Raw genomic sequence first — 20368 nt, 5'->3', positions numbered from 1 at the left:
CAAACTAGTTATGGCTACATGCCTCATTTTATTGTACTTTGCTTTGTTACATTTCACGGATGTTGTGTTCTCTCTTTTTAAGTTGATTTTAGAGAGGGAAGAAAGAAGGGAGGGACATTGATGTGAGAGAGATACATCAGTAAGTTGCTTCCCATATGTTCCCTGACTCAAATCAAACCAGTGGTACAGGATGACACTCCATCCAACTGAGCCACATCAGCTAGGGTAAATGTTATTTTTTTTTTAACAAATTGAAGCCAAGACCCTCCACCAGCAAAATGTTTATTGCTATGGTTTGGAATGGAACCTGTTGTATCCAAGGTATGCCTGTACTGACTTATAAACACAGGAAAAGATTGTCATTGTCAATTCATAGAATTGGTGTCCAAGTTCCTATTAGTTCCTGGTGGCTCATGGCATTCTTGTCAGATTGCATTCCTGGGTCAGAAGATTTGATGATGAGACTTACCCAATCTCCATGCTGTTGTAAGGCTTTATCTCCTGCAAGGCCATCTCATGTTCTAGTTGACTGACTGCAATGTTATAAACATGTAAAGGTACTGTTCTGAAAGTAATACTAATCAAATTAGTAAAATTGCGGGGAGACTTATTAAATTAAGTTAAATTTAAATTATTGGCAGGATGACCCATCTGCAATGGATTTTGTCACCTCTGCTGCAAACCTGAGGATGCATATTTTCAGTATGAATATGAAGAGCAGATTTGATATAAAATGTAAGTTGTACTTCAGTTGTGACATCTAAAATACTATTATTTTCTATTTTAATACTTAAGCATATTCATCTCTTTTTAAAATTTTTAATGTCTTTTTAGCAATGGCAGGGAACATTATTCCTGCTATCGCTACTACTAATGCGGTGATTGCTGGGTTAATAGTATTGGAAGGATTGAAGATTTTATCAGGAAAAATAGACCAGTGTAGAACAGTGAGTATTTCAATTTGTATTTTTTATTCACTATCTTTGTAAAGTAATACATATTTGCAGAGAAAAAACAATTTAAAAAAACACATTAAACTGATAATTTTTAAAAAAATTTATGAAACTGGTTTAAAGCAGTGAAAAAATAATTGTTCCAGTTACCTTGTGAATGCTGAGTTTTTTATGGGTTTTTAATTTTGTTTGGTTTTATAGTCCCCTGTTCTTTTTTTTCCAATTGCAGTTTACATTTTATATTATATTTCATGTGTTCAGCATAGTGGTTAGATAATCATATGTTTTTACATAGTGTTACCCTCAATATTTTCAATACCCACCTCGCACTATATGTAGTTATTACAATACTAATGACCCAGAGTGTGAAATCGCACAAGACCCACCTCCCCACCCGCAAGTGCCTCACCGCGCGCAGAGCCTCCTGGTGACCTCTTTGGTCGTTATGGCATTAGGGCCACTAGGGTTTTAAAAAAAAAAAAATGTATTTTATTGAGAGGAAGAGAGAGGGATAGAGAGTTAGAAACATCGATGAGAGAGAAACATTGATCAGCTGCCTCTTGCACACCCCCTACTGGGGATGTGCCTGCAACCAAGGGACATGCCCTTGACCAGAATTGAACCTGGGACCTTTCCATCCACAGGCCAATGCTCTATCCACTGAGCCAAACTGGTTTCGGCCCACTAGGTTTTTATAATATAGATTATTGACTATATTCCCTATGCTGTGCTTTACACCCCCATGTATAGTCCTTTATATTCTTTAATCATTATACTTTAAACCTGTTTTATATTATTTGATAATGTTACTGCCTGAAATCTCTATGAATGAGTCTACTGTTATGTCTGCCAGATCTCTCTCAAAGTACAGGAATACGTATTGTTTGTCTGTGAGGTGTATACAGGCAGTCCTCTGGTTATGTTGAACTCGATGTACATGTATGTTGTTTTGTGGTTATGTCGCTAACTCCAATTTATTTATTTTTTTAAAAGTTCATCATTTCGACGTATGTGCTTTATGTTTTTTATTATATACCACAAATAAAGGTCAGGAATTGTTACCTTTCTTTTAAATTTTTTTTACTGTTTCACTTCATTACTGCTGTGTATGTGCTCCATGTGAGTGACGTAGGTGCTTATGTGGGTGGGTTCTGACTTACAGCGAAAATAATTTTTCTTAATATATATTTTATTTATTTCCTTACAGAGAGGAAAGGAGAGGGATAGAGAGTCAGAAACATCCGATGAGAGAGAAACATAAATCAGCTGCCCCCCGTACACCTCCACTGGGGATGTGCCCGCAACCAAGGTGCATGCCCTTGACCAGAATCGAACCTGAGACCCTTCAGTCCACAGGCCAGCGCTCTATCCACTGAGCCACACCACTTAGGGCACGAAAATCTTTACGTTGCGCCGTAGGAACAGATCTTTAATGTATTCTGAGGGCTTGCTATAATTTGTGTTTTTTTAACTGACTTAGTATTTGTTAAAACTCTGTTTTTAATAATTCTTTAAGGACCCCTTAAAGATGTATTTCTTCAGAGGATTTATGTTTACTTATATCTGGGTGCCGTAGGGTCTGACCAATCCAGGGCCATTTTAAAACTTTTTAATTTTTCAACCCACATACATATTCATACAGCAAATCTGCATGTGCATGAGCCCTATATTACTGTAATTTTATAAAGGAAGTTTCCTCTCGTTGATGTACTAAGATTGAGATAATTTTTCTTATAATTTCTGTGAGGAACCTTTCCTTCTCTTCTTTTTTAAATATATTTTATTGATTTTTTTTATAGAGAGGAAGAGAGAGGGATAGAGAGCTAGAAACATTGATGAGAGAGAAACATTGACCAGTCTGCCTCTTGCACATACCCCCACTGGGGATGTGCCTGCAACCAATGTACATGCCCATGACTGGAATCGAACCTGGGACCTTACAGTCCGCAAAACGACACTATCCACTGAGCCAAACCAGTTTTGGCTCCTCCTCTTCTTTATTCTTCGCTTGCAAGTCTTTGTTTTGTGTGCCTTCTTAGGTGTATCTCAAGAGTAAGCCATTTGGATATTCTCTGTGGATTCCTGCTTTCATTCTGTATTGAGTTAGTGTATCTGAGGTGCTTTGATTTCCTACTAGCTGAGCAATTAAAAATCTCCTTAAACATATTGTGGCCAATATTTTTTGCAATTTAGTTTCTCCTTTTATAAAAGGATCAATTTACTTTCAAGAATTTCTGTTTACAAAAAACTAACCCTAGTCTGTGTATTTCAGTGCCATTAGCCCTTGTTTGTTGTTGCTGTTAAAATTTTCTCACCTGAGGATATTTTTTCCATTGCTTTTCAGAGAGAGTAGAAGGTGGCAGCCAGTTGGTGGTGGGGAGTGTAGAGAGATATCCACTGGTTAGCTTCTGATTGAGCCCTAAGGGCCCGGGAGCAAAACTGACACTTCCGTGTTTGAGCCAACATTCTAACCACTGAGACATGCTGGTCAGGGCTTTAGTGCCATTATTGATGTAGTATTTAAAATATATATATTTTATCGATTTTTTTTTTTTACAGAGAGGAAGGGAGGGATAGAGAGCTAGAAACATCGATGAGAGAGAATCTTCGATCAGCTGCCTCCTGCACGCCCCCCACTGGGAATGTATCTGCAACCAAGGTACATGCCCTTGACCGGAATCGAACCCGGGACCCTTTAGTCCACAGGCTACGCTCTATCCACTGAGCCAAACTGGTTCCAGCTGATGTAGTATTTAAATATCTTACTGTTTTCATGAAATTTCAAGGTGAAGGAATATAGAACAAGCATGTCAAACACAAAGGCTAAGGGCCAAATAAGTTGTAGTTTATGTGGGCCACAAAAAACAAAAGCTTCAATTTCAATAGAAATGTAGGTTTATTTCGATAGAGGCATGCTGAATACAAAGGGATAAAATAAATAATTGTTAAAATAATAGGACATTTTAATAAAAGTTAACATTTTTCTTGAATATTAACTTATCAGTCACTTAATAACTGCATAAATTAATAAGCGTTACACAAATAAACCTATTTTTCTTGTTCTCCAAAAATAAAATATTTCCTGTTGTGCACACCAAACAAGTCTGTCCAAGACTAATGGGCTGCTAAAATATTCACTGCTACTATGAGTGGAGAGAAATGGTGCGCCTGCGCTAAGAAGCCTAAGGAAAATGAGAGCAACACGATTATAGTAGTCATTAGCGAACATTGTAGTTTGTTATTAATTATGTATAACAGGATATTGTAAAGATTAAGTTACAGAATTTTTATTAGAACATTATATTGGCTTGGCCACAAAAATATTCGCTATGGGCCATATGCCGCCCGTGGGCTGCAAGCTTGACATGCTTGATGTAGAATCATGTTGCCAGTCTGCCATCTTTTTATTAAAATTTTTTTAGCTAAAGGGGGGAGATAAGGACACATATAATATCTTAATCAATAAAGAAAATAAAAATAACAAGGGAAAAAATTTTTTACTTAACGTATTTTTAATTTCTAAGAACTTCACTTTTTTCTACCTTTTTTATAGAAGCCTTAATTTATCCTGTGGCTACAATATCCCTTTGAGCTCACAAACATTACTAATTGTTGAATTTATTAAAATATCTACTGTTCCTGTAACATCCTTATTGGTTCCTTGCCATCTCAGCTCTATTCTTTCTTGAGCTAATGATACTTATTCCTGGGTTTTATTTGTCCATAATGAATTTCAGGATGGGTTATAGTGTTAGCCTGGATATTAGTAGTATTAGTGCTTGATTTCATTATTGTCAATTTGCTTAGACACAGTTACCTTTTCAGTGAAGCTCAAGATCAAATCTGTTCCCCCATTGTACTCTGCTTCCAGACCCACTAGTATAAGGGCTAGAAACAGTAATACTGTTAATACAGGAGGTCTTTTCCTATGTCTTACTGTCTCTCAAGGAATTTACTGTGGGAATCTATGGGACTTTTCTCTTTAGAATTAATTAATCTTAGTAAATACCACAGAACCTAGTAGTCACAAGATGAATTGTATGTAAGCTTTCAGTATTGTCCTGACATTTCTTTGTATTGAATCTGGCTAGTGTTCTCCAAGCTTCATAGTAGTATGAGTTTAGGGTCTTTTAATTTATTTTAAAATATATTTTATTTTATTTTATTTTATTTTTTAAAAATATATTTTATTGATTTTTTACAGAGAGGAAGGGAGAGAGATAGATAGCTAGAAACGTTGATGAGAGAGAAACATCGACCAGCTGCCTCTTGCACACCCCCTACCGGGGATGTGCCCGCAACCAAAGTACATGCCCCTGACCGAATCGAACCCGGGACCTTTCAGTCCGCAGACCGATGCTCTACCACTGAGCCAAACCGGTTTCGGTTAAATATATTTTTATTGATTTTTAGAGAGTGAAGAAGGGAGAGGGATAGAGAGAGAGAAACCTGAATGAGTGAGAAACACCAACCGGCTGCCTCTTGCACGCCCCCTACTGGGGATTGAGCCCACAATCTAGGCATGTGCCCTGATAGATAATCCAACATATAAACTCAGTTCATGGGTTGATAGTCAACCACTGAGCCACACTGGCCAGGCACCTTTTTAAATTTCAGTGTAGTTTTTTTTTTTTTTTTTTTACTTTCATTGGTTCTTATTGTTTGGCTATTAGAGAAATGGTAACTAGGTGCTTATAGTGCCAGAAATACATTATTTTTCCCCTCTTAATTATGTAAATGTTAATATTGTAGTCATAGAAAATTTGAAAAGGAAGGTAAGCACATTGGTTCCATACATCTGTGAAAGCATTAGTTGAGAAATTAGCTTAAAATTGATAAGAATAACTACTAGGAAGGCACCCAAAAACTGATTTAATGATGGCTAAGCCCTTAGTTTGCTAAATAAGTAAATTTCTTTTCAGTAAGCCAAGGCCTTTTACATGGTAGCTAATTTTTAAATTTTATTTTATTTCTTCCATCACTATTTCCTCTTTGCTCTCTTCAGCTTCCACCCATACTCCTTCCTATGTGGTAGCTTATTTGAAAAGAAGTTTGGGAAATCAGGCTCTTAAGGTCATGCTTTCCTTATTCTGTTTGCCATCTAGAAGGGAATATTTGTCATTGTTAAATAACATAAATAAAAGATAGTAAGCTTCAGATGCATTGTGTAAAACTGTGGCTTAAATTTCTGATTTCTACTTATGTTTTTTCTCCTCCAAAGATTTTTTTGAATAAACAACCAAACCCAAGGAAGAAGCTCCTTGTGCCTTGTGCACTGGATCCCCCCAACCTTAATTGTTACGTATGTGCCAGCAAGCCAGAGGTGACTGTGCGACTGAATGTCCATAAAGTGACTGTTCTCACATTACAGGATAAGGTAAGTGCAGAGGCTAATTATCTTTCACAACTTTGTTCCTTTTCCTAAAAGAAAAAACCTCAAGTTTCCTTTTGCAAACTAAAAGCCTCATAATTAGTCTGAAAGACTCTGGCTATTGAAGTGTGTTGCTCTGATATCCTTGATCACTTTACCATTTAGGATCCTGCTGACTTTTTTCTCTGTTATTCCAGAATACGTGCCTCATGTCCTAGAAAAGAATTAACTGCATTTGTCTACAAAATGCACCATGGGTATTGCAGAGGTGGTACAGTATCTTGGCAAACAAGAAACGCTTTGCTCACTATTTCCCAGACAGTGTATAAATTCTGTATTTTTGGCAGATAGGGAGTATCCTAAAAGAGTCTGGTGATGTTTTGTTGAAGAGATGCAGCATTTATTTTTTATTTTTATTTATATATATATTATTTTTTATTTATTTTAATTTCAGAGAGGAAGGGAGAGGGAGATATAGAAATATCAATGATGAGAGGGAATCATCGATTGGCTGCCTCTTGCATACCCTTCACAGGGGGTTGAGCCCACAATCCAGGCATGTGCTCCTGGCCAGAATCGAACCCGAGACCCTTCAGTCCACCCCATTTGGTTGCACTCGGGGTGGGGGAGTCCCTCCGCTTGAGCTCTTTTGTAATCTGGGAGTGTAAGTATTGGGGGATGTCCAGCTGATGGCTTAGGCCTGCTCCCACTACCTCCACTGTGCTTCCTCAGCTTCTGGCTTTGTAGCACTCCCCCTTGTGGGAGCTCACTGACGACTAGGGGGTAGCTCCTGCATTGAGTATCTGCCTTCTGATGGTCAGTGTGTGTCATAGCTTCAGGCCAAAACATTCCCCGAGGGATCCCAGATTGCAGGAGGGTGCAGGCCAGGCCGAGGAACCCCACCCATGCACAATGAGGGTCAGGGAGGGACGTGGGAGGTTGGCCAGCTGGGGAGGACTGTGGGAAGGTCCAGCGTGTGTCTGGCCCATCTCACTCAGTCCCAATTGGCTGGACCCCAGCAGCATGCTAACCTACCAGTCAGAGGGTCTGTCCCCCTGTGATCAGTGCATGTCATAGCGAGCGGATGAGCAGCCTTAGCATATCATTAGCATCTTGCACTTTGATTGGTTGAATGGCCAACGAGACATCAGTTTATAATGTTCTTTATTATCCATAAATGAGTGAGGTCATGTGGTGTTTCTCTTTCATTGACTGGCTTATTTCACTCAGCATGATCTCCAATTCTATCCAGGTTGCTGCAAGTGATGAGAATTCCTTTTTTATGGCAGCATAATATTTCATCGTGTAGATGTACCATAGTTTTTTGATCCAATCATCTGCTGACAGGCACCTAGGCTGTTTCCAAATTCTAGCTATTGTAGATTGTGCTGCTATGAACATAGGGGTGCATATATCCTTTCTGGTTGGTGTTTCTAGTTTCTTGGGATATAATCCTAGGAGTGGGATTACTGGGTATGTATATAAACTTCTCAACAGCTTTGTAGTATCTCACTCTTAAATATGAGAGGCAGGCCAAGAATCAGATATCTGAAAAATATGAAAAACAAACTAACAAAAAAAAAACAAACAAAATAAACAAAAAGAAAAAAAAGAAACTAAACAAAGGTTAACTAATGTGAGGGCATAAGAATTCTTTTTTAAAAATCTTTAGCATCTTTAGAGAAATAAGTCAATCACTTCCACAAATAGAAAACTATCTAGAAAGTTCAGAAAGCAAGAAACAGTTCTTGGATTTTTAAAACACAGTAGCCCGGCCAGTGTGGCTCAGTTTTTGAGCATCAACCTATGAACAGAAGTCACAGTTTGATTCCCAGTCAGGACACATGCCAGGTTGCAGGCTGTATCCCCAGTGCAGGAGACCAGTAGGTCAGTGATTCTCTCTCATCTCTGGTGTTTCTATCTCCCCCTCTCTTTTCCTCTCTCCTATTTTGATGATAGTAGGAAAGAACTGAAATTTTCCCTTGCTACGCTATGGAACTCAGAACTACCAACAATTACTCCTTTCCTCTCTGTAAAAAATCAATAAAATATATTCTCGGTTGGCATCAGACAACTGCCAGTTTGAATTTGGTACACCCGTTCTCTTATATTCCTCAGCAAGGTCAATAAGCTCCCAACCTCTCAGTCATTCAGAATCATTTTGTTTGGGGTTATAAGAAAACGCATAGAGATCTTCGTATTTTGCTTGTTTTGACAGTTGTAGCATAGAGTTGTAAAATATCGAGGCAATCCCTTTGGGAACAATGAAATGCACAATCCTGAAGTTCTTGCACTGAATGACAAGTGGGCATCCAAAAGTCATCAAAGCCAGTTCCTCCACTGAGCCAATATGAGGATGCAAAATCCAGGTTTCTTTCTGCTGAGAGTCTATAAATAATAGATGTGTGGCTGTAAGATATAGTGTTCCTATTAATGACTTGTTGGTACTGAATCGGTCAAGTAATTTCTGTTTCTTTAATATATTTTATTGATTTTTTACGGAGAGGACAGGGAGAGAGAGAGAGAGAGAGAGAGAGAGAGCTAGAAACGTCGATGAGAGAGAAACATCGACCAGCTGCCTCTTGCACACCCCCTACCTGGGATATGCCCGCAACCAATGTACATGCCCTTGGCCGGAATCGAACCTGGGACCTTTCAGTCCACAGACCGACGCTCTACCACTGAGCCAAACTGATTTCGGCTCGGTCAAGTAATTTCACTTGCTCAACCTTGGTCGTATGGATATACTCCCATGCTGAGGAGACGTTGGCCTGCAGGCCGCCTCACAGGTGTACCATGAGGCGAGAGAACCTGAGTGGCGGTGGCAGCAGGGGTGACTCAGACCCAGCTGGCTGATTTTGGTATTTTAATAGAGATTGCACTGAATCTATAGATTGCCTTGGATAGTATTTTAATGATGTTGAATCTACCAATCCATGAACACAATATATTCTTCCACTTGTTTATATCTTCTATCTCTTTTTCAATGCCTCATAGTTTTCCAGGTACAAGTCTTTTACCTTCTTGGTTGAATTTATTTCTAAGTATCTTAATTTTTTTGATGCAGTGGTAAATGAGATTGATTAGTTTAATTTGCTTAGTTTCTCTTTCTGAGAATTCATTATTTGGTGTATAAAAAGGTCATCGATTTTTGGTTGTTGATTTTGTATCCTCTTGCACAGCCAAATTCATTTATTAAATCTAATAGTTTTTTGGTGGAGTCTTTGGGGTTTTCTATGTACACTATCTTATCACCTGTAAATAATGAGAGTTTTACTTCTTTCCAATTTGGATGCCTTTTATTTCTTCTTGTTTGATCATTGTGGCTAGGACTTTGTTGAATAAGAGTGCTGAAAGCAGACATTCCTGTCTTGTTCCTGTTCTTAGGGGAAATGATTGTAGTTTTTGCCCATTGAGTATGATGTTTGATGTTTGTTTTAGGTTTGTCATATGGCCTTTGTCATATGGAGATATGCTCTCTCTGTTCCCACTTTGCTGAGAGTTTTTATCAGAAACAGGTGTTGGGTTTTTTCAAATGCTTTTCTGCATCTATTGATATGATCACGAGATTTTTATCTTTCAATTTGCTTATGTGATGTACATTTATTGATTTGCAAGCCTTATACCAACCTTGCATCCCTGGAATAAATCCCAGTTAGTTATGGTGTATGATCTTCTTAATATATCGCAGAATGCGATTTGCTAATAAAATTGGTTGAGGATTTTTGCATCTATGTGCATCAGTGATTTTAGCTTGTAATTTTCTTTCTTTGGTCTTTATCTGGTTTTGGGATTAGGGTAATGCTGGCCTCCTAAAAAGAGATTGGAGTGTTCCTTTCTCTTGGATTTTTTGAATAGTTCGAAGAGTATAGGTGTTCTTTGAATGTTTGGTAAAATTCCCCTGTGAAGCCATCTGGACCTGGGCTTTGTTTGGTGGGAGTTTTTTTTATTATTATTACTGTTGCTATTTCCACTGTTGTTATTGGCCTATTCAGGTTTTCTGATTTTTCTGATTTAATTTTGGGAAATTGTATTTTTCTAGGAATTTGTCCATTTCATTCCTATACTCCAGCTTGCTGACATGTAGTTGTTCATAATATTATAATCTTTTGTATTTTTGTGGTGTCAATGATTACTTCTCCACTTTTATTTCTGATAGCATTTATTTGAATTGTCTTTTTGTTTTTGTTTTTTCTCTTTCATTTTTAAAATATACTTTTATTGATTTCAGAAGAAGAGAGAAGGAGAGAGAGAGTGTGAGAAATATGAGTGATGAGAGAGATTTTCATTGATCGACTGCCTCTTGCACAAACCCTACTGGGATCAAGCCTGCAAACCAGGCATATGCTCTTGACCGAAATCAAACCCTGGACCCTTCAGTTCTCAGCCGATGCTCTATCCACCGAGTCAAACCAGCTAATGCTCTCTTTGTTTCTTGATGAGTTTGGCTAAAGGCCAATCTTGTTTATCCTTTCAAAGAACCAGTTCTTGGTTTCATAGATTTGTTTTGTATTGTTTTTTTAGTCTGTCATTTATTTCTGCTCTAATCTATTATATCCTTCTACTTACTCTGAGCTTTTTTTGTTCTCTAATTCTGTAAATTGGAAGGTTAAGCAGTTTATTATTATTATTATTATCATCATCATCATTTTTTTTTTTAAGTAGGCCTATAGTGCTATGAACTTCCCTCTCAGGACTGCTTTTGCTGTGTCCTGGAGATTTTCATTTGCTTCCAGGAAGTTTTTTATTTCTTTCTTGATCTCATTGGTAACCCATTCATTGTTTAATAACATGATATTTAAGTCGCCATGTGTTTGAATATTTTGGGGTATTTTTCTGTAGTTGATTTCTAATTTCATTCCACTGTGATCTGAGATGCTCAATATGAACTGTTATAGATTTGTTTTGTGTCCTGACATGTGTCTGCCTTTGGAAATGATTCATGTATACTTGAGAAGAATGTATATTCTGCAGCTGTGGGGTAAAATGTTCTAAATGTCAATTAAATCCATCTGATCTAGTGTGTCCTTTATACTCACTGTTTTCTGTTAAGTTTTTGTCTGGAAGATCTATCCATTGAGGTTAGCAGGGTGTAAAGTCCCCTACTATGACTGTATTGTTGTTAATCTCTCCCTTACAGTCCTCCAGAAGTTTATATATATATATACGCTCCTATATTGGGTGAATATAAGTTTATCAGGGTTATATCTTCTGGTTAGAACGATCTCTTTAGTATTATGTAGTGTTCTTTACTGTCTCTTATAATGGCCTTCATTTTGACATCTATTTTTTCAGTTAAGAGTATTGGTACCCCAGCTTTTTTTTCCTCCCCCCTATTTGCCTGGAAACTTTTTCTCATCCTGTGTGTCTTGTTCTGAGGTGGGTCTCTTGTAAATAGCAGATAGTTGGGTCATGTTTTTGTATCCATTCAGCTATTCTATGTTTTTCTGTTGGAACATTCAATCCATTTACATTTAAGGTTCTTATTTATTGACATTTTAATTCTGTATGCCTAAGTTTCTCTATCTATTTCTTCTCATTACAGCAATCCCTTTATCCCTTTAGCATGTCTTGTAATGCTGGCTCTTGTAATAATGGTGGTGATAAACTCCTCCTTTAGCCTTTTTTGTTTGTTTTTGGTCTGGGAAGTTCTTTATTTGATTGTCTATTTTGATCCACTGAGCCAACCCAGTTTTTTGGGTTTTTTTTGGTTTTTTTTAAAAATCAATCTTTATTGTTCATATTATTACAAAGGTTCCTCATTTCTTCCCCCCTCCACCAGGTTCCCACCCCACCCTCCTCCCCCTCCCCATCCTCCATTGTCCTCATCCATAGGTGCACAGTTTATGTTCAGTCTCTTCCTCCCTCCCTTTCCCCGATAGTAAATCCCTTTTCAGATAGTAAATCAGTTACTTAGCATTTTCTCATATCAATAATACCTCCATCCGCCCAATGATATACTTCACACAAAAGACATTTCCAAATAGGTCAACCAGCCTCATCCAGGCCCCACCAAGGCATTCACAGATCAACACCCCAGCGCTATACTAACTCAACACATCCAGATCTAAGCCTTCATCACTTGATTCAGCAGACCCTCAAGTTCCCGCAAAAGTTTCCAGCCATGTCTGAGAGGCAGCCGTGGGGCAGGAGCAGGCGAGGAGCGAGCTGTTCTGGGCCTACTGCTCCGGGCCTGGCCTCTGTTGCTCTGGTTCGTTCCACAACCAGCTGCTCCAGGTCTGGTCACTGCCGCTCCCGACCTAGTTGCTCTGGACTTGGCTGCTGCTGCTCCGGGCCTGGCCGCTCCCAGCCTGGCAGCTGCTGCTCCGGGCCTGGCCGCATCAGACCCGGCTGCTCCGGGCCTGGCCGCTCCCAGCCTGGCAGCCGCTGCTCCGGGTCTGGCCACACCAGACCCGCCTGCTCTGGGCCTGGCTGCTCCCAGCCTGGCAGCCGCTGCTCCGGGCCTGGCCGCTCCCAGCCTGGCAGCTGCTGCTCCGGGCCTGGCCGCTCCCAGCCTGGCAGCCGCTGCTCCGGGCCTGGCCACACCAGACCCGCCTGCTCCGGGCCTGGCCGCTCCCAGCCTGGCAGCTGCTGCTGTGGGCCTGGCCGCACCAGACCCGGCTGCTCTGGGCCTGCCCACTCCCAGCCTGGCAGCCGCTACTCCGGGCCTGGCAGCTCCCAGCCTGGCAGCTGCTGCTCCGGGCCTGGCCGCTCCCAGCCTGGCAGCTGCTGCTCCGGGCCTGGCCGCACCCGACCCAGCTGCTCTGGGCCCTGCTGCCCCGGGCCCGGCTGCTCCGAGTCTGGCCACTCCCGGCCTGGATGCTCCGGGCTTGGCTACTGCTGTTCTGGGCCTGGCTGCTCTGGGCCTGGCCACCCTGGGCTTTGCCGCCTCCGCCTCAGGCCTGGCTGCCACTTCCCCAGGTCTGGCTGCTCCAGTGCTGGCTGTTGATGCTCTGGTTCTGGCTGCTGCTGCTCTGGGGCCTGGCCATTGCTGCTCCGGGCACGGCTGCCACTGCCTTGTGCCTGACCACTCTAGGCCTTGCCGCCACTGTTCCAACATTCTGTCTGTTTTTTTTGTTTTGTTTTGTTTTGTTTTTTTTTAACGCATTTATGTTGCAATGTTGGCTGATGAGTTGAGTTCTGACTTAGTCTTTGATTTTTCAAGATCTTCTTTGTATTCTTTCTTAAGTAATTTTACTATCTTTTGCTCTCACTTGATTTCTTCACATTGAGAACTTCTTCGGTTTCTTCCTCCTTGTCCTGGGAGCTCAGCAGTTTGGCCTGTGGCACCCCTTTGTTCTCCGTGGGCTCCTGTGCTGCTTCAGCCTATTGCCGGGGTCAGCGCCGCCCAGGAAGCAGCCGCCAGCCTTGGCTCCGTTGCCCGCGCTCAGCGCTCGAAGGCTCAGGGGCACACACCCCCCCATCCCCCCCGGGGGGGGGGCCCCGTCGCCCGGCTCCTTGCTGGCGCCCGGCTGGCCGGTGTCCGGCAGGGGCTCCTGCTCCTTGTTGCGTTCCTCCAGTCTGGAGCCTTCTTTCTCCTTCCCACTAGGGGAGTCTAGGATCAGAGTCAACAGACTGTCCTCTGCGCGCAGTGTGCGGGACTCTGGGGGCTCCGCTTTTCTCCGCTCCCCTGGGATTCCGCCTCACAGCCCTGTCTCCCCCTGCCTGAGCCTGGGTCCTCAGGGTCTGGCCTTGGACTGGGGTTCAGAGCAGTCGAAACTGGGGCCCAACACGGCTGGGGCTCCTATTTCCTTCCCTCCAGGGCAATCCCGCATCAGAGTCAACATTCCTTCCCTTGCGGGCGACTCCGGGGGCTCGGCCTTTCGCCACTCTCCCAGGACTCCACCTCACAGCCCTGTCTTCCTCTGCTTGAGCTTGGTTCCCCAGGGACTGGCCCAGACTTGGAGTTCGGGGCGGTCCGGACTGAGGCTCAGCGCCGCCGGAGGCTTTGTTTCTTCCGGCTAGGGTAATCCAGCATCAGAGTCAACATTCAGTCCTCTGTGCACAATGTGCGCGCGACTCCGGGGGCCCTGCTTTTCGCTGCTCCCCTGGGATTCCGCCTCACAGCCCCGTCTCCCCCTGCCGGAGCCTGGGTCCCCAGGGTCTGGCCCATAACTGGGGCTCAGCGCTGCCGGTTTGGGGGTTCAGCCCAGGCTGGGGGTTTTATTTCCTTCCTGCTAGGGAACGCCAGGCAGCACCCAGCCCTCTCCTCCTCTCCGGCTGCAACCTCTTCGCGCACGCGTGCGTATGGGCGCGCAGCATGTCTCGTACCTTAGGCTTTTTTTCAGCTCCTCTGATTTTCCTTCTGATTTTCCCTTTCCTTCTTGTTGTAGAATTTTCAGTCAGTAGACTACCTGTAGCTCTGGGCGATGTCCACTCTACATTTCAGTTGTATTCCATTGAAATTGTTGTGTGCTGCTGCGGTTAGATGTCTACCTGAGCAGCCATCTTGGATCAGTCAAGCCCCAACCCAGTTTTAACTGTCTATTTTGAATGATAGCCTTGCTAGGTATAGTAATCTTGGTTTCTGATCCTTGTGTTCCATTACCTTGCGTACTTCATGCCATTCCCTTCTGTTCTGTAGAATTTCTGATGAGAAATCCAATGACGGCTCCTATGGGAGCTCCTAACAATTTGTTTTTTTCTTTTTGCCTTTAAGAATCTCTTTTGTTTAATTTTTGGCATTTTAATTATGTGTCTGGGCTTGGGCCTGTTTGGGTACTTCTTGCTTGAGACTCTTCTGTGGCTCCTTAACTTGTGTGACTTATTCCTTCACCAGGTTAGGGAAGTTTTCTGCTATTGTTTCTTCAAACACATTCTCTGTCCCATCTCTCTCTTAAGCTGGCCTCCTGTTCTTTCTAGTTTGTTCTCTGATTAAGTAAATTTTTCTAACCTATCTTCTAATTCACTGATTCGATCCTCAGCTTCCCCTAATCTGCTGCATATTCCTTCCAACTGTTCTTTATTTGTGCTGTCTTCTTTCCTTCCTTCCTTCCTTTCTTCCTTTCTAAATATATTTTACTGATTCTTTGCAGAGAGGATAGAGAATTAGAAACATCTATGAGAGAGAGACATCGATCAGCTGCCTCCTGCACACCTCACACTGGGGATGTGCCCGCAACCAAAGTACATGCCCTTGACTGATACCAAACCCAGGACCTTTCAGTCCATAGGCTGATGCTCTATCACTGAGCCAAACTGGTTTGGCATTCTTGGTTATCAGGGTTCTCTCCAGCTAGTTTTCAGTAGATTATTCATGATGACTTTTTTTTTTTTTTTTTTTTTTAAAGTGTAATTCCAATTTGATCCTAGGAGTGATTCTGTTAGCATCTACTTACTCCACCGCCATTTTTAATCCAAAAATAATATATGCACCGGAGTTGCGCCAGCCACCGGAATTCTGCTTGCAGAACCCCCACTGCAGAATGAAATCCAGGGCAGTGTTGTGGAGCTGCACCTACATCACACTCTGGCTGGTTCTCCAGGTGCAAGGATGGAGCAGCCTTCCCTGGCCCTTTCTAATCCTGCCCCTATTGCTGCCCTAGTTACTGCCTTCCTGGTTGAACACTTCTAACTCGCCACCATGAGCTTCCCAGGTTGTAGTGTTTTTATTAGAGAACATATAAAAAATGGCCCCAATGGGTATCACTTCCCACTTTTGGAGTCACTTCAGATTATTCTCTGATTATATCCATCATCATGATATATCTATATCTATATCTATATATCTATATATATATATATATATATATATATATATATATCTATATCTATATCTATATCTATATCTATATATACTATATATATCTATATCTATATATATATATTTATATATATATATATATATAGATCTTCATGGTTCTAAAGGCTGTTTAAAGGAAATGTCCTTTCTCCAATACTAGCCAGCAGACGATGGTTGCCCACCCCCACCCCCCAATAATATTTATTTAAAAAAATTTTTGATCATAAATAATTTTTAAAAATTTTAAAGATGTTCTTTTTGAAAATTCTTTAAAAATTTGATTTATGAGCCGAAACCGGTTTGGCTCAGTGGATAGAGCATTGGTCTCCGGACTGCAAGGTCCCAGGTTCAATTCCGGTCAAGGGCATGTACCTTGGTTGTGGGCAAACCCCAGTAGGGGGTGTGCAGGAGGCAGCTGGTCGATGTTTCTCTCTCATAGGTGTTTCTAGCTCTCTATCCCTCTTCCTTCCTCTGTGTGGAAAATCAATAAAATATATATTTTTAAAAATTTGACTTATGAGAGAAAGGGAGGGGGAGAAGGAGACAGAAATATCAGTGATGAGAGAGAATCATTGATTGGCTGCCTCCTGCATGCACCACACTGGGGATCGAGTCCGCAACCCAAGCATGTGCCCTTGAATGGAACCTGGGATCTTTCAGTCCACAGGCTGACTGACATTCTATCCACCGAGCCAAACCAGCTAGGGCCCCACCTTTTTTCTTAGGAAATAATTATAGCTTGTATCTACTCATTCTTGAGTGTAAAGGTAATTCTCTTTATAAACTTTTAGAGAAGTTTCCCCGCCTCCTCTCCCCCCGTTTTAGGAGCTTGTAGATTTGACAGAATATGACCGCTTTTGATCCATCTTGGAACTTAAAGCGAAATGGAATTTGGGAAGGGGAACACCATCTGAGAATCAGGTTAATGAGAAGTTTTGCATCTGTAAGACATCTGCCAGTGGAGGGTTGTCATGGAGACTAAAGGGAATTGTGTTATATGTCTAGCTCAGTATCTAATTTGCAGGAAGGGGCAATATACCAAGAGCCAATCAAAGAGTTCTCAGTTCCCCATTTGGAGAAAGTTGTATCTGATCTTCATCAGTGGTCAAACATGAGGATGGGAAATGGGCATGAAGTAATTGGGTGAATTCCCACTGCATTCCAACTTATGCTGGCCTAAGGTATCTTATAGGACTATTTGGCCCCTTTCCAATGGAAGGGGAAAGTAAGATCCTTTATGGAACGAAGGGTTGAAATGTTTCATGGTCTTTAATTACATATATCAATATTTTGAATCTTTTTTTTTTCTTCTTCTTCTGTAGATTGTGAAAGAAAAATTTGCTATGGTGGCACCAGATGTCCAAATCGAGGATGGGAAAGGAACAATTCTAATATCTTCAGAAGAGGGAGAGACAGAAGGTATGATACATTGCATTTTTTCACTTCACTCTTTTGAGTGGAGATGTCTAAATGAAGGAGTGTAGTAGGTTGTTCATTTGCTATGTATGTTATTCAGTGTCATAGCTGAAAGAGGCAATATGTGTGGTCAAGGAGGTGCTCTTCCAAGATGGCATTGCCTTGGTGAGATCACAGGTTACACTTTGGGGAACTCCATGTTGTCAGTGTGTCTCAGGTGCTATTTTTCAATAATCCAGTAAACAGTCATCATTTACATTGACTACAATTCTCTTGTCCATTTCAAAGGAACTGCCTTGCCTATATCATGGATGCTGGAGCTAAGTTGGTAATAAGAAAATTATTCTGGCTGTTAGATCAGAGTAGGTAGTCATCTAAGGGATTTAGGTGTTTGGCCCAAGATTTGGGGACCCTTCATAGCCTGCTCCTACTATAGAGTAGTGCTGAAAACAGTACCCAGTTTTGGCTTTTTAGATATATATATATATCACCCGAGGCTATTTTTTTCGTTGATATTTAGAAAGAGTAAAGGGAGTGGTGGGGGCCTATCAGTGTGAGAGAGGCTCATTGTTTGCTTTCCTCCCAAACATGCCAGGACCAAGGGCGAGGATTGAGCCTCCAACTGAGATATGTGCTCTTGTTTGGAATCGAACCCAGGACCCTTCAATCTGCAGGCCGGTGCTCTTATCCACTGAGCCAAAGTTGCTAGGGCTAGATTTTAGTTTTGTATTTAAGATTGTTGCTTTTGTTACTGTATTTGTTATATAAGATTCAGTGTATTTGATTCTGTTTAAGTTTTCTGATTGGTTCTGGTTAGGCTTCCTTTAGCCTACAGTAGTCAGTCTGTTTGTACTTAACAGAATAGTTCTCTTCTGTCATTTTAGTATCTTAATCTCTTGGGCTATCATTTTAGTTGATTTCTTCATATTTCAGATTTTGTCAATGTACCATTGCTTTGAAAATCTAGGAACATTGTTCTTTTTTATATTGTCTTATTTACTTACCCATTTCTTCACTGGTTATTTATTCAGTACACTTTGCCAGACCGTGATGGGGATGTTAAGTGTTCTTTAAAACTTAGTGTTGGGATTCTTCTTGGCTATAGTTACTTGTCAAATTGTTTGGGATTTTAAGGTCATGAGTAATTGGGGACCATTTGGAGGCCATGTTTTGGCTGAGTAGTAATCTATTTTCAGAGTCTAGTTGAATGTTTGTTTAGGCCCCATTCTAGACAGCTGTCTAAATAAATGAATTAATTAAATAATATAAGTTTGTTCATAATGATACAGTTTTCTTAGTTCCTTTCAAATTCTAGGTCCTTAAAAATAGAAACTGATTCAGAATCTCAGTGGCTTAAATGTAGCCCTTCTCCACAAAATACGTGTGCTGCTGAGGATGGGGATGGCATTTACTCATACACGTGTAGCTTTATATATATCTATATCTATCTATCTATCTATCTATCTATCTATCTATCTATATATATCACTAGATGCCTGGTGCACAAATTTGTGCACCAGTGGGGTCCCTCAGCCTGGCCTCTGAGATCAGGCAGAAACCAGCTCTCAGACATCCTCCGAGGGGTCCTGGATTTCAAGAGGGCACAGGCCAGGCTGAGGGACCCCACTGGTGCACAGTCAGCGCCAGGTAGGGACATGGGAGGTCGGCCAACCTGGAGGGAACATGGGAGGGTCCAGGGCATGTCCCATTTCATTCGGGCCTGAATGGTCGGACCCCCAGCAGCAAGTTAACTTACCAGTCAAAGCATTTACCCCCTGGTGGTATGCACTCACATCATAATGACTAGTCAACTGGTCAACTGCCCACTGGAGGTCAGTGCACATCATAGTGAGCAGTTGAGTGACCTTAGTACATCATTGGCATATTACGTTTTGATTTGTTGAATGGATGACCGGACAACCAGACACTTAGCATATTGGGCTTTTATTATATAGGTTAGGCACAGTTATAGGTATTCATAATTCAAGGATGAGTGCAACTGTAGTCTCTAATTTGAATTACTTTGTAGCCTGGAAGAAGAGAAAAAATTATCAACTAGTAGATTTAGTACAGTCTACTGTGGAAATACTGTGGAAAAGAGTATGTGAATTGAAACTTTGTGAAGGGAAGTTCAAAGGGAGGTCAAGGAGAAAGGACTCTTGGACCAGTTCTTAAAGAAGTAAGGACCCTCTGGGCAGAGAAGCCAGTGTCTGCATTTGAGCAGAATGAGCAGCTTCTACAAAGGCATGACTTATAGAACAATAGAAAAGGCTTTCGGAATGGCCAGTTATTTTGTTTTACTGGAAGTTGGGGTGCTGTGGGATGGCAGTGCTGGTTCATGGAGGTGCACTGGAGGACTTTCTGGCTACATGTAGTGTATCTTTGTCTGCCTACCCCCTCCCCCACCCCCACCCCCAACCAGGGTTTAAGAGGTGAAATAATGTGGTTACTTTCTAGTGTGATTTGCAAAGGGTAAATCAAGGGTGTGAGAGTGGAGGCAGGAGCCAGGAGTGAAGGATTGTTAGTAAGATAGAGGCAGAGGACAAGACTTGAGATTTGCAAGGTCAGAATTTAGGGCACAGGTGAAGAAGAGCAGCATTGTTACAGCAGGGCATTATTGCCAGGACTCTAGCTTTACAGATGATGTCAGTGCACTGCGCCTGTTTCCTTTTGAATATGTTGGGTTTGAGGAGTTTGTAGAGAGTAGGGAGTGTGTGGAAGGCTTTGCGATGGAAGGATGGGAGGGAACTATGGTTTTCTTAAGACTTTCCAGATACATTGGAAAGTTAAAATAAGAAAAAAAATTGTGAGAGAACTAGAAACTGTTAGTAGTTTCTGGGTTTCAAAGTCTAGGTAGGGAGATACTTCCTAAAGCATTTTCCTTCT

The 20368-nt window shown here is 41.6% G+C and overlaps 1 protein-coding gene across 3 annotated transcripts in view; it reads left to right on the top strand.

Annotated features, from left to right (window-relative positions):
* Nucleotides 1–20368, top strand: part of UBA2 (ubiquitin like modifier activating enzyme 2) — a 56603-nt gene that overhangs the window by 29030 nt on the left and 7205 nt on the right. For all 3 annotated transcript variants that reach the window (XR_004988543.2, XM_036441171.2, XM_045582569.1), the window contains 4 exons: nt 642–735; nt 835–947; nt 6175–6330; nt 17389–17485. Coding sequence is in view for 2 of the 3 variants with exons in the window: in XM_036441171.2 (XP_036297064.1) it covers nt 642–735; nt 835–947; nt 6175–6330; nt 17389–17485 (460 nt within the window). In the remaining variant the exon portion in view is untranslated. The remainder of the gene's footprint in view (nt 1–641; nt 736–834; nt 948–6174; nt 6331–17388; nt 17486–20368) is intronic.

The sequence above is a fragment of the Pipistrellus kuhlii genome, unplaced genomic scaffold (genome assembly GCF_014108245.1).
Source record: "Pipistrellus kuhlii isolate mPipKuh1 unplaced genomic scaffold, mPipKuh1.p scaffold_m20_p_17, whole genome shotgun sequence".
Lineage (NCBI taxonomy): Eukaryota > Metazoa > Chordata > Mammalia > Chiroptera > Vespertilionidae > Pipistrellus > Pipistrellus kuhlii.
This window is presented reverse-complemented; position numbering and strand designations above follow the sequence as displayed.